This window comes from Myotis brandtii, unplaced genomic scaffold, assembly GCF_000412655.1.
Source record: "Myotis brandtii unplaced genomic scaffold, ASM41265v1 scaffold344, whole genome shotgun sequence".
Lineage (NCBI taxonomy): Eukaryota > Metazoa > Chordata > Mammalia > Chiroptera > Vespertilionidae > Myotis > Myotis brandtii.
In genome coordinates this window covers 3,240,143-3,253,311 of record NW_005363247.1, presented here as the reverse complement: position 1 = coordinate 3,253,311, position 13,169 = coordinate 3,240,143, and the positions used below count along the sequence as shown (strand labels likewise).

The following is a 13,169-nucleotide window of genomic DNA, read 5'->3' as shown; positions in this document are numbered from 1 at the left end:
AAAAAAAAAAAAAAAAAAAAAAAAAAAAAAAAGCTATGTAATATACTGCATTGGTCCAAAACAAAAACAAAAGAAGATAGTTTTAATCTGTTTCCCAACAGATACAAAGAATTTCTTGATAATGAGATCTTAGACTTTGGGATGGATTATTGAAAGTGGTTGGGTAATCCAGAATGAGGGTTCAAAACAGGATAGGCAATTGTGTACCTGGATGACTAAATTAAGTATATTCCAGAGGAAGAACATGGACTTACGTATGTTTAAGGTTTTCCATATATTGTGAAAGTATAGATTGTTTAACTAGCTCTGAGCTAAGTGACATTTACAGTCCATTCAGTTCTAGCCTAGCACCTCAGAACAGCATCATATGTTCATGGTGTGGGTCCATGCCATAGGAAGACTATGTGGTTTTCTTTGTTCTTTTTTACCCATTTTTATTTGTCAATTACAGTTTACTTTCAATATTGTTTTGTATCAATTTCAGGTATACAGCATAGTGGTTGGATAATTATATACTTTACAAAGTGCTTCCCCTGATATCGTCAATACCCACCTAGCACCATAGGTGGTTATCAAAATATTGACTATATTTCCTATACTGTACTTTAAATCCCCATGAATATTTTATAACTATCTTCTGTATTTCTTAACCCCTTCCCCTCTTTCACCCAATCCCCTAACCCAGTGGTCGGCAAACTGCGGCTCGTGAGGCACATGCGGCTCTTTGGCCCCTTGAGTGTGGCTCTTCCACAAAATACCGACTTCTGCACATGGGCCACAAAGTTTCAATCGCACTGTACATGAACGCCCGCACGTGGTATTTTGTGGAAGAGCCACACTCAAGGGGCCAAAGAACCACATGTGGCTCGCAAGCTGCAGTTTGCCGACCACTGCCCTAACCTTTCCCCCCTTTGGCAACCACCAGTCTGCTCTCTGTCTACAAGTCTGGGAAAACAATGTTTAATGAATTACTATAATAATTCAAATATGCCGAAACCGGTTTGGCTCAGTGGATAGAGCATCGGCCTGCGGACTGAAAGGTCCCAGGTTCGATTCCGGTCAGGGGCATGGACCTGGGTTGTGGGCACATCCCCAGTGGGAGATGTGCAGGAGGCAGCTAATCGATGTTTCTCTCTCATCGATGTTTCTAACTCTCTATCTCTCTCCCTTCCTCTCTGTAAAAAATCAATAAAATATATTTTTTTAAAAGTAATTCAAATAATTCACTCTTTCAATTAAAGATAGCATGATCTTATAAAAAAATCCTACACCACAAAAGTGGTACCTTTTTCTCTCCATCCCTCCAGAGAGATACCTGTGATAATGATCATGGCAAAAGCTGCAAACCCGGTGTCATCCTTCCCCTTCACAATCTGTGCTCCCCCTCGTGGGTCTGTGAGAAACACGTAGAAGAATTCCTGCCCCTCAGGCTCATCATCGTCCAAAATTTGAACCAATACTTTCCGTTCTCTTTCTCCATCTGCAAATGTAAGGATGAGAGTTTGTTCTGCAAAGTCCTCCTCTTCTACCGCCCACGTTAGGTTGGACAGTCCATAGGCATCAGGAAAGGGCAATGCATGTGGTTCCTTCTGAGCAGATCTTTCACCAAAAGTTTTAACTGTTACACTGACATTGCCAGTAGAGCCACCAGTTCTTCGGATAAGAATTTCTGCTGCGTTAAATGTCCCATTCTTCATCTCCTCCTCCACGTAAACAATGGGCGGCCCAAGACTAAAGGCTCCATGAATGAAAACATTTGCAGTTCCAGTGGCCACCTCGGGCCGGGTGACAGGTGTCTCAGGGCTCGCAGTTGCCCCAGTATCAGTGGCCACCAGTGCAGTTGCCCGTGGAGTGGCAGTTACCTTGGTCATGTCGGGGTGTGCGGTGGAGGAGTCAGTTCCGATGGGAACGAGACCTATGTCATCGTTATCCCGTATTGTGATCACTGCCACACTGAAATCCAGATTCAGGCGCGGGCGCCAGTTGGTTTTTGTAAACTTTTGCAATCCTTTAATTTCTACTGCCGTTAGATTAATGTAAAAAAATTCTTCTATCTCGGGAAGCTGGTCATTAATAATGATTATTTCAAAATGAACCTCGGCTTGGAATTTTTGAAAAAGCAGCTCCCCGTTCTGAACAGGCTCAAAATCTTCCCGTGGCTTGGCACTTCCTGCGGTTGTCTGATAGGAAACTTTAATAAGATTGCCGTGGAACCCAAAGAGTCTTTGTACATGTAATCTGATCATCTGAGTACCCTCTGACACCACGATATGCCTTGAACTAGGGGAAAACTGAAAGATTCCCATTGGCTCAATTTCGGCAACAGTGAAACCTGATCTGGAAAAAAAAAAAAAGAAATGATGAAAATAGAAATACCACAGCAGAGATTCATTTTTCACATATTTAAGATGCTGTGCAGGTGGGCATCTTAAAAATGACATGCCCTTTCAAATTCCATAAAACCCTAGTACTTGCTGATGAATAAATCAGAGCACGAGAAATGTAAGAACAGGAGTTGCTGTCAGTGGCAAGGGGCCCTAACACGTTTGAGCAAAGTGAGGAGCTCAGAGGTGCCTGCTCTGCTTCTCCAGTCAGCCCAGAGCAGCTCTCTGAAGGGTCTGACACGCCAGGCTCTCTGTTATGAGCAGTGCACAGGAAACCACAAATTCTTAGAACGTTCTGGATGTCAGCCAGGTTTCTTATCTACCAAATAGAAATAGTTGCCCTTGCTGGATGCAAAATCCTTGTATCATAATGGGCCAATTCCCTCACACAAATGCTACTGGGATTTTATATGTGGACTGGAGGAAAACTTCCATGACTGCATGATTAATCCTTAGCTGTATCCTGTAGAGTTTTGTTGTGAGTTAATGATTATGTCAGAAGTAACATCAGCCTAATCCAGACCACAGGCATATTTTCTCTGACTAACAGTTTTTGGGGTTTTTTCTGAATTTGAATGCCTTTAGGAAGGACACCCTAGGATCCACCACTCTCTATGGTAAAGCACTGATAACACATAGCACAATGGTTAAGAGCTAGATTCGAATCATGGCCCCAACCATTATTATCTGTGTGACGCTAGGTATGTTACATAATCTATATGTGACTCACTTTCTTTATCTATAAAGTGGGACTAAAAATAGTATCTATGTCATAAGGCTACTGTGAAGAATAAGAGTAAACACATATCATTCTTAAAGCAAAAAGCATTTGAATTTGTTGCCCTAAAATACATTCTATGGCCAAACACTTTTGAAATGACATAAGTATGAACTAAAGCCATATTTGATGCTATCAACCAGTATCTCCCACACATGAACATATTATATACAGAAACACACTTGAACACACACCAATTTTACCCATACATTTCCCTCCCACTTTCCAAATAAGTAAACTGAGGAACAGAAAGATCCTGTAACGTTCCCCAAGTCACACAGCAAGTAAGTGGCAAAATGAGCTAACTTGTGGCAAGTAAGTGGCCAGACTAACTCCGTAAGTCTGTGCTAACGTCTGCCCTCTACTGTTTTGATCAAGCCCTTCCCAACCATGAGAAAAGTAAATTGCTTTTGGCTTGAACATATTTACCTGCAAGTATTCTGATTTAAATTAAATTCAAAAGAGCCAATGGCAAAAATCATATTATTACTCTATTGTGACAGCTTCTTCTTACTCTGAATCCCTGGGGGAAAGCAGGTATTTTCCAGTTACAGTGGGGCCTTGACTTACAAGTTTAATTCGTTCCGAGACTGAGCTCGTTAAGGAGCTCGTTAACCCAAATTACTCTAACAACTCAATGCAAAAAATCGGCCGAGAGACAGCTGGTATCTCAAAAAACTCGTTAGTCGGGACACTCGTAAGTCAAGGCCCCACGGTACTTCTCAAAAGGCAGCCCCTTTGAAAATAGGTGACTTTGCCATTCCATTTCTTATTGGAGATGTTACCCTGGGCCAACCCTCTGGAATCAGAGGCCATGGTGGTGAGCTGTCTGCAAGGCGAAGGGTGGCGGTGCCTCTGGGGAAGTCAGCCTGCCCCCATGGCATCTTTGGCATGCAGGCCATGTGTTACTCCACAACAAACTGTTTTTGCACATGCTTCAGGGAAAGTAATCTCGTGGCGTGTTTTGTTTTTGTTGTTTTCTTGTGTGTGTGTTTTTCTGTTTCAACAGATACATTAAAGATTGTTCTTCAGAGACATCTCACCTAAGCTCGGCCCCGCCAGGGGCACTGCTCTGGACTCCTGAGAGGTGAAGGACAAAGGCCTCTGGCTGGCCAGGGCTGGGAAACGTCCACAACAAGACGCCTTTACTTTGTTCTCCGTGGGAAAAGGAAAGGCTCCCTGAAAGGAAACATGAAAAGGGAAGTAGGGTATCCTTTCTGAGTTCTTCAATGGGGATTCGGCTCTTAAAGATGTAGTGAAATACTCCCTTTTCCAAAATTCTATTACAGGCTACGAAAAGAGAAACATTTTAAAGGTGGGGAGAGAGGGAAATAAACGTACAGCAAGCTCACTAAAACACATAAACGCTGCCTCCTCTACCCTGTCTTCAATCCCTGGTCCAGGTCAAACCCTCTAACATTTCATCTCACTGACCCTCATAAAACTAATGGTATAATTGAAAAAGAAAGTAGATTAAGTAACAGTTGCTCTACTGTCAAATATTCAGGTGAACATGTACATGAACACAAAGGTGTGCCTTTTTTATTTTTATTATTGTATGATCCAATTTAAGTTTTTAGAACTGCTTTTAACAAACTCCTGATACATAAAGTGAGCTTAGTGACCACTATTTCCAGTGAGGTATGAAATTTTTAATTTGACTGAATAAACTTTCTCTCATCCTCACCAAGCTATATTACAAAACAAACAGGTCATTTTCCCAGAATAAGAAAGACCCAAGAAAATTAGAGGCCAATTACATACCTCCATGTGTTACAGAGCAGATCTTAGAAAACCTACAACTCACCCAGTTTCGGGGTCATGTTGCCAACAACAATAAATTCAGGCACTTCTAACCCAGGAGCATATCCAGCCACCCAGGAAACCATGATGGAGCCATAGGTGCCTCTCCTAGAAATCACCACTTGGCTTGTTCCGGCAGTGATGTCCATGAGGGAAAAGGCGTTCGATTCAAATCCCACCTGAGGAAAAACATGCTGAGAATATTTAACTTCTCTCTATAGACCCTTGTTTTCTGGAGAGTAGATTAAAAGTCAACTTCCTCTTTGTTTACACAATATATTTTTCCTGTTTTAGAATATATTCAATTAAAGAGTAATATTTAAGAAATGACATCTGAGACTTGATAATTTATTCTATTTTATAATTTTGACTATAGTATATAGCTTTATTTCTTTAAATCAAAATGTAGTCCTTTGAATTAACAATATCCAAACAAATGTAATTATGGTTAAATGAAAGCAATGGATTAAAACTGGCAGTGTAGTACGACTTGTTCATGGGTCTTTATGAAACCCAATTTGTCTAGAACTGAAATTTGACATCTTTCTAAGACATAATAATATAGTCTTTGTTTATAAAATGAGCACCAGGAACTAGATTTTTTTTATTAAGGTTCTTTTAGATTTTTGATTCAATTGAATATCTTTCTTTTATTTTTGAGGATAAGAAAGCATCAAAGATTTTTTTAAATAGTCATCTTTTTCATTCACATAAAGTAAGATATTTTCTTTAAGGGCAACCTTCCCAGGGTACCCTGAGATGATTTATAGATGAATTAACTCTGGTCAATGAGTAAGAATAAAACCAGATTCCTGGCTTTATTTGGACAAATCAGTTTACCTCTTTTGGTCCCATTATCTATAAATTTGGGATACCACATGATCAACGATTCTATATTAAGACTCATTCTCCCCATTTTATTTTTTTCTTTTCATTTTTTTAAAAATATATTTTTATTTATTTCAGAGAGGAAGGGAGAGGGAGGGAGAGATGGAAACATCAATGATGAGAATCATTGATTGGCTGCCTCCTGCACGCCCCCTACTGGGGATTGAGCCCACAACTTGGGTATGTGCCCTGACTGGGAATCAAACCATGACCTCCTGGTTTATAGGTCAGTGCTCAACCACTATGCCTATATCAGCACAAACTTGCCATAGGAGCCTCGAAAATGAAAGGCAAATATTCACAAGTTTAGTAGATGAAAAAGACTGAAATATTAACTGATGTTTCATTCTAATTCTAATTATCTATATATATAAAAGCCTAAGCAACTGAATGATCAGTCGACCAGTCACTATGACACGCACTGACCACCAGGGGCAGATGCTCAATGCAGGAGCTGCCCCCTGGTGGTCAGTGTGCTTCCACAGCCAACCTCCGCAGCCGGCCAACCTCCCACAGTCCCTCCCACCAACCCCTCCCCCCGGCTGGCCAACCTCCCACAGCCCCAATAGGCTCCAATCGCTGGCCAGGCCGAGGGACCCCACCCGTGCACAAATTCGTGCACCAGGCCTCTAGTTTAATATAAAATACTGCAATATTAAATATTTAATATCAAGAAAAAACCTTGGAAATTCTGACTCAAAGTGACTTATTTTTAAAATTCTATACTTTACATTCAAATTTTACAAGATACAATCTTTCTAAAACTCCAAAAAGGAAATATATTATTCTACCTAAAGTCAAAAATTGACAAACTGTTTTCATATGGTATATCCATAATGTCTACTTTGATATTCATAGGATTACTTAGATTTTTATTTTATTTTTAAATTTAAATTTATTTTTCAACTACAGATACAGTATTATATTAGTTTCAGGTGTATAATATAGTGATTAGGCATTTATATACCTTACAGTGATCACTTTGATAAATCTTGTATCCATATGATACCATACAGGGTTATTACAATATTGTTGCCTATATTCCTTATGCTGTACTTTATATCTTCGTGACTACTGAATAACTGGCAATTTGTACTTCTTAATCCCTTTCACCTTTTCCACCCATCCCCCCACCAGATGGGATGATTTAAGGTAATAGTGAATGTTAAAAAATTCTCTGAATCTTAGTCCTTCCTATAAATGTTGCCCCCTGGTGGTATCCAGATAGTACCACACCCAGGGCCAATTACCTGAGAATTGGCAGCTTTCTCGGGGACAGGTAGGACAGCGGATTTGGCTTCCTGGAGAATTTTTGGCACGCCATAGGAACGTCCACCAACAAGCATCACAGTCACCAGTTGCAAGGTGAAATTAGAGCCCAGTGATAGGAAGACCTATAAACAAACAGTATCCATGACTTTAAGTATTAAGAAATAACTTTCAGAGAAAAATACCGACATTGGCATAAGTCATTAGCACATGACCTCAGCATACGTTTGTATCTGTTCCATCAATCTATGCCCTTTCCCTCATGTTATAAAACAAATCACTGTTATGGAGACTGTGGGGTGAAGAGTGATAGTAACAGAGTATATAAAACACAAATGTGCGAATTCTCCATGGTTCCCAAGTGGTCTCAGAAATGAGACTCACAAGAAGAACTATTAGTGATAGAATCATGTGCTACAGGAATGGAAGGAGCCCACAGGTGAATAGTGTCAGCTTCTAAAACCAGAAAAACCTCTTCATGGACAGTAACTAATAATCCATATTTACTCAAAATGGATAATGATTTAGGTGCACTTATTATTTGAATATTTGACAAATAATTACTAGTGCCATGTATTAAATATCAATTTTCAAAGTTTTAGAATCCAACAAAATAGGGGAAAGCCTGAATTTTAAAATTGATGTTTCTCTAAAAGATTATTTTTAACTATACAATACATTTTCCCACAGAAATACTGTTGTTGATAATGGATCAGGCAAGTTACCACATAACCTGGAATATTGCTAAAAACTCTGTACATCTTTATTGAATGTATAAATAACCACTTCTGTGGAGTCCATTCTTCTTTTAAAGATAATGTTCTTAAACGTACATCACACCCTCCAAATGTGCAAAATATGTACCATAGTGATTTCAAATGTTGCGCGACATGAGGGGAACAGATGCCTCGTTCATTCAATCCATCTTCATTTTTGTCCAAATGGCATTCACTGAACATGAATCATAGGTCAATTGCTAAGGCAGTGGTCGGCAAACTATTAGTCAACAGAGCCAAATATCAACAGGACAACGATTGAAATTTCTTTTGAGAGCCAAATTTTTAAAACTTAAACTATATAGGTAGGTACATTGTTATTAACTTAATTAGGGTACTCCTAAGGCTTAGGAAGAGCCACACTCTAGGGGCCAAAGAGCCGCATGTGGCTCGCGAGCCGCAGTTTGCCGACCACAGTGCTAAGGAAACAGAAATAAATCACAGTGTCCTGCCTTCACTCCTGTGTTTCCCACCTCTCTTCTAAGGGTAGGCCCTCTTTCCCAGGCAGTTCACTGGCTGGGCAGCTAAGGATTTTTTTGGTCCCTATTTCCTAAAGAAGGAAGGGCCAGGCTCCCAATCATTGTGCCTCCCTACCTGGCTGCTCTGCTCACGAGCGCAGCCAGCACACACAGACTTGTGGCCGCAGCAAATCCCCAGGGTACAGTAACTGGACATTGAAGTCGAACAGCAGTCACAGCAAAGTTGCGGAAAAGCTGGTTTACTACAGAAGAAACGCAGGGGGATTCATTGGAAAGGACCTTGACGGTGACTAGGAGGGGGCATGTTCTCCAGCATGCCCTGCCATCCCCGGCGCCAGGACTGCATCACCAATACTGTTCTACTGGTTCCCATCGTGCTTGACCGCACCTGGGCCCAAACGGAAAGAACGTACAGCTCCATGATATCCTGCACAAACACCGCGAACCCACGCTTTTGTAACTGCGGTTAATGGCCTTCTGCACTAGACAAGGAGCAACAGGACGACAGAGACTGTGTCTTTGTCGCCTCCGTACCGGCTATGCTTATTGCAATGGCTGGCACAGGGTGAACACTCAATAAATGTTTGAATAAATGACTCAACCACAAATGTAAAATCCTCGCATTCTAGCTTAAATAATTTTAAACTTAGACTTGTTTCTTTATAATGCCAGTGAGTCTTATCATCAGGATGCACCTCATAAAAGAAGCCTACTGTTAACCAGGTGAGGCAACAGTTTATACTCCCAGGTCCTGATGTTCAATCAGCACCACGCGTCTTCTAGTTTCAGAGCCTAATGGAAACTTTCTGTGTTCTAAGACCTACTGCCCTGCTCTGTGGCTGACCTGTCCAAGGTCTTAATTTTTACCAGGAGGGTAGAACAAGGAGAATGGTACATAATTCTTGTAACTAGTATCTTACAAACTTCAGAGAGCAATGCATTATATCCAGGGTGTGAAGGGAGAAGGGGACCACTGGAAATATTCTGCCCTTGGTTTGTGTGCATCACACCCTGCCCCACACAGTTACCTTGGAAGACACAGCAACACCTAATATAATCTATCTAGTCCTACACCACATTCCTGAAATGTGAGAGGAAGAAGGAACCTGTGCAATTTTAAATATGTTAATACTAGTAAAATATGTTAAAATAAAGAAACAAAAGGAAGCGTTCATGTGTTCATAAGTTAGTCAACTTTTGTTGGCTCTCTTGAAAATAGAAATAATTAAAATAGGTTCAAAAAGGTATTAAAAACTCATAGATGATTCAAATAGTTATTAAGAAAGTTCCATATTTTTATAAACTATATTATTAAGCTTTCAAAGTGAAATCAAAAGACTACCATCTTTCAAAATGCCCCAGGTAGCACTGGCAACAGATGACCTCAGACTTAGGCAGATCAATGGTTTCAGTCCATGTGACATTTATCACATATTTGGGTTTTCCTATACATAGTCTGAGAATAATTTTGTACTTGCCACATTGCTTAGTGAAAGAACAGAATGGTCAAATCATCTATGTGCCATGTCTCAGTGTCAAATGAAACTTTACTATCAATATAAGATATATAAAATAAAACTATTCCTAGAAAAGCTGAAGGAATGTCCCCATATTCATTAGCAGAAATTATAACATGAAGGTGTTTAGACGGTGATGTTACACAGATATGTGTGGGAAGATGTTTCAAGTTATTGCGTAATTTTATAATTACATTATGTAACTTAAGCACACGGCATTTAAAAGAAACTCTGGTCATTTGTAAATGAGACTTAACAAAAGGATATTCTGGTTAAATTAATCCACCTCTTATTTCCCCAGCTTTGCACTCTATTCCAGTCTTACGAATTTTTGTTTATAGAAAACAGAGGTTAGAAATTGACACAATAGGCCTGTGGCATTGAGTCAATTTCCCAAAGAACTACAGGGGAATAATTATGGAACCCATGTGTCACTAAAAAGCTCCATTTTTATCCTTTATTAAACAACAAAAGTAAAGACTCGGGTGCACAAAAGATCAACAGGCTACATACCAGGTGTGAATTAGTATAATATGTTTATTGCTTACTCTGAATGGCAGCCTATTTTATACTGGTCATAAACTTATATGAAACTAAGATCATCAACACTGAGTGGGCTAACCTTAGTGGAATACAAAAAGCAAACTGCTTCATTTTTCTCCTATTATTGCTTTGTGGGGTTTCTTTCCACAAAGAAACAATGTTGTGGGGAAGTCTTGAAGCTTATGTCACTTTCAGGAAGGTAAAGGCCAGACCTATATCAATCATGACTTCCACCAGCCATACAGTAAAAGCTCCCCTGTTTATCCTAGTTCTTGTGTGATTTGCGGTTCAGGATCTGCAGTGGGAAAGGGGTCATGGTATGATGTTTCAATATTCCCTCAGTCCCCCTTAGACCTTCCCACCAATCTTCTGGCACATTCAAGGTTTGGGACGGGGGACAGGAAGTATTGCTTTGAGAAAGAATGACAAAAATTTTGCCTCCCTGATGTAGTCCTTTCTTGCCTAACACTGGCTGACCACTATCCTTCCATGAAGTCAGGCATTCAAATTCTGGACCGCTCATGGAATTGATGTGGGTGTTCCTCAAAGACTTCAGAATTCTACCCCTCACCAATCTTCTGAGACGACAACCTTTCTTAGATTTTCACCAAGCTTCACAATCCACCCCACAGATTTTTCCCAGAATTATTTCAATCTGGTTACCCTCTGGGGCAACCTTTCCAACAATGAGATAATTAATTCCCAGTGCCATAATGCATCACATGTATGAAATAAATTAACTTATCTCCTATGCATACAGAATGACACTAGCTATGTACCATCCTCGCAAGGAGTAAGACAAAGAGTCACTCGCATCACTTTCTTTGATTCAGACTGAGAAAGACTGCTGAGGTACCTTCAGGACTCACAGGAAATCCACACATTCTTTTCACTCGCACCCCAAACATCTGCCAGAGCTGTCTACTGCCTTCTCTAGTTTTTACCATCACAGACAGTCAGAGCCACACTTTCCACACAGATGCACAAAGAGAGAAGCAGATACCAGCCCCTGTGTTCATGTAGGCCCTCCAAACTCCAGGGAGCACAGGCCAGTCCCACAAGAAAGCCTAAATTTCTCCCCTTCAACAAGTATCCTGTGAGTGTATGTACATGTGTGTATGTCTGTGTGTGTATGTGCGCATGTGTGTATATAGGGGTGTGTATGTATATCAATTGAAATGATTTCTGGAACTTTGCAAGGATTAAATAAATGCCTGCTACTACCTAGACAAAAATATCCCATCTCCAAATTGAAATATACTTATTCACTTATAATCTGTGAATACTTCACTCTTTGTATTACCCAATAATCACTATGCATTTTCCAAGGCATTTTTCCTGGTTACATATAATTTCCGAATAAGATTTAATCTGATCCTGAGGTAAGTCAGGGCTCTCACTGAAGGAGCTTGATTGGAATGACCAGGAAATCAAGACAGACTACAAACCTGACTCTTTACTGGCACCGTGTCCACTTTAGAGCTGGCACCGTCTTGGACCACCAGCTGCCTCTCTGCATTCTCTGTAACAACTGGCTGCTCCTTATGATCAGATGATATTCGGTATCTAACAGCCACATCTCCGAAAGTCCCGGCAAGCCGGGTTACATTGATTTGGATGGACCTCCTGAGGTCCTGCTCAATGAGCACTGCCTGGCGACCTGCATACAGAGCGAATACTCCATGGGGGTCATCATTTGCAGAAACAGAGAACTGCGTGATGCATTTTTCCGGGTCCAGTTCTGCTCCTCCCTCTACGGAAACAAGCTGGATCACATAGGCTTCCTCGATCTCGGGTACATCATCTGGTAGCAAATGAACATCAAAGCTCACTTCACGCTCTCCATCAGCAATGATGAAAAAGCCTTTTGTAGAGAGAAAGTCTCCAGTAATGTCAAACTGACTACTTATTTCCCAGTAAACCTAAGATAAATGGGGGGGAAAAAATCCAACAATGTTATATGATGCAGTAAATGAATCAAAATCCTTTGAATTATGTTTTCCTTTCTAATAAACAAAAGGGAAATATTAATTGTGCATCATTATATTCACAGTCTCCAAGCAGTTATTAGTTTAGAAAGTACAGAGGAGTGACGTCTGTGTCATGAAAGTATCTTCACTCTTTCAGGCTGTCGTATGCAATTTGCAGGAAAGACTACGAGATCTCATTTTACCTACTCCTAAAAGAATAACATTTTGAAGAGATAAAGAAGAGCAAGTTAACTTTAAAATGGAGGTACCACAAGTCATTCCATAGCAAACCACAGACAGTGGTTGAAGGTAAATGTGACTAGATCAGCCGTGGGCAAACTACGGCCCGCGGGCCGGATCTGACCCGTTTGAAATGAATAAAACTAAAAAAAAAAAAGACCGTACCCTTTTATGTAATGATGTTTACTTTGAATTTATATTAGTTCACACAAACACTCCATCCATGCTTTTGTTCCGGCCCTCCGGTCCAGTTTAAGAACCCATTGTGGCCCTCGATTCAAAAAGTTTGCCCACCCCTGGACTAGATAATCAAATACTTCACATCAGAATTTGTTCTTGTCTGTTCTTTAACTACAAGGAAATGTCTATTAGATTTCTTAGAATTAAAGGTTATTTTCCAAGAATTTTCGCCCTCCAAACCATAAAACTTCAACTGAACAAGTAGCAGTTACAGGAAAAGAGGTAACTTCATAGAGAAATTTCACCAAATATGTAACCTAGATCGGTTAGACAAGTATCTTG

General features: G+C 40.2%; 1 protein-coding gene across 1 annotated transcript in view; it reads right to left on the bottom strand.

Moving 5' to 3' along the window:
- ADGRV1 (adhesion G protein-coupled receptor V1) overlaps positions 1–13,169 on the bottom strand; it is a 462,684-nt gene that overhangs the window by 282,424 nt on the left and 167,091 nt on the right. The window contains exons 70-74 of the mRNA XM_005871499.2: positions 11,886–12,359; positions 7,104–7,247; positions 4,970–5,144; positions 4,206–4,341; positions 1,316–2,337 (exon numbers count right to left, since the gene is read on the bottom strand). Of these exons, the coding sequence (XP_005871561.2) occupies positions 1,316–2,337; positions 4,206–4,341; positions 4,970–5,144; positions 7,104–7,247; positions 11,886–12,359 (1,951 nt within the window). The remainder of the gene's footprint in view (positions 1–1,315; positions 2,338–4,205; positions 4,342–4,969; positions 5,145–7,103; positions 7,248–11,885; positions 12,360–13,169) is intronic.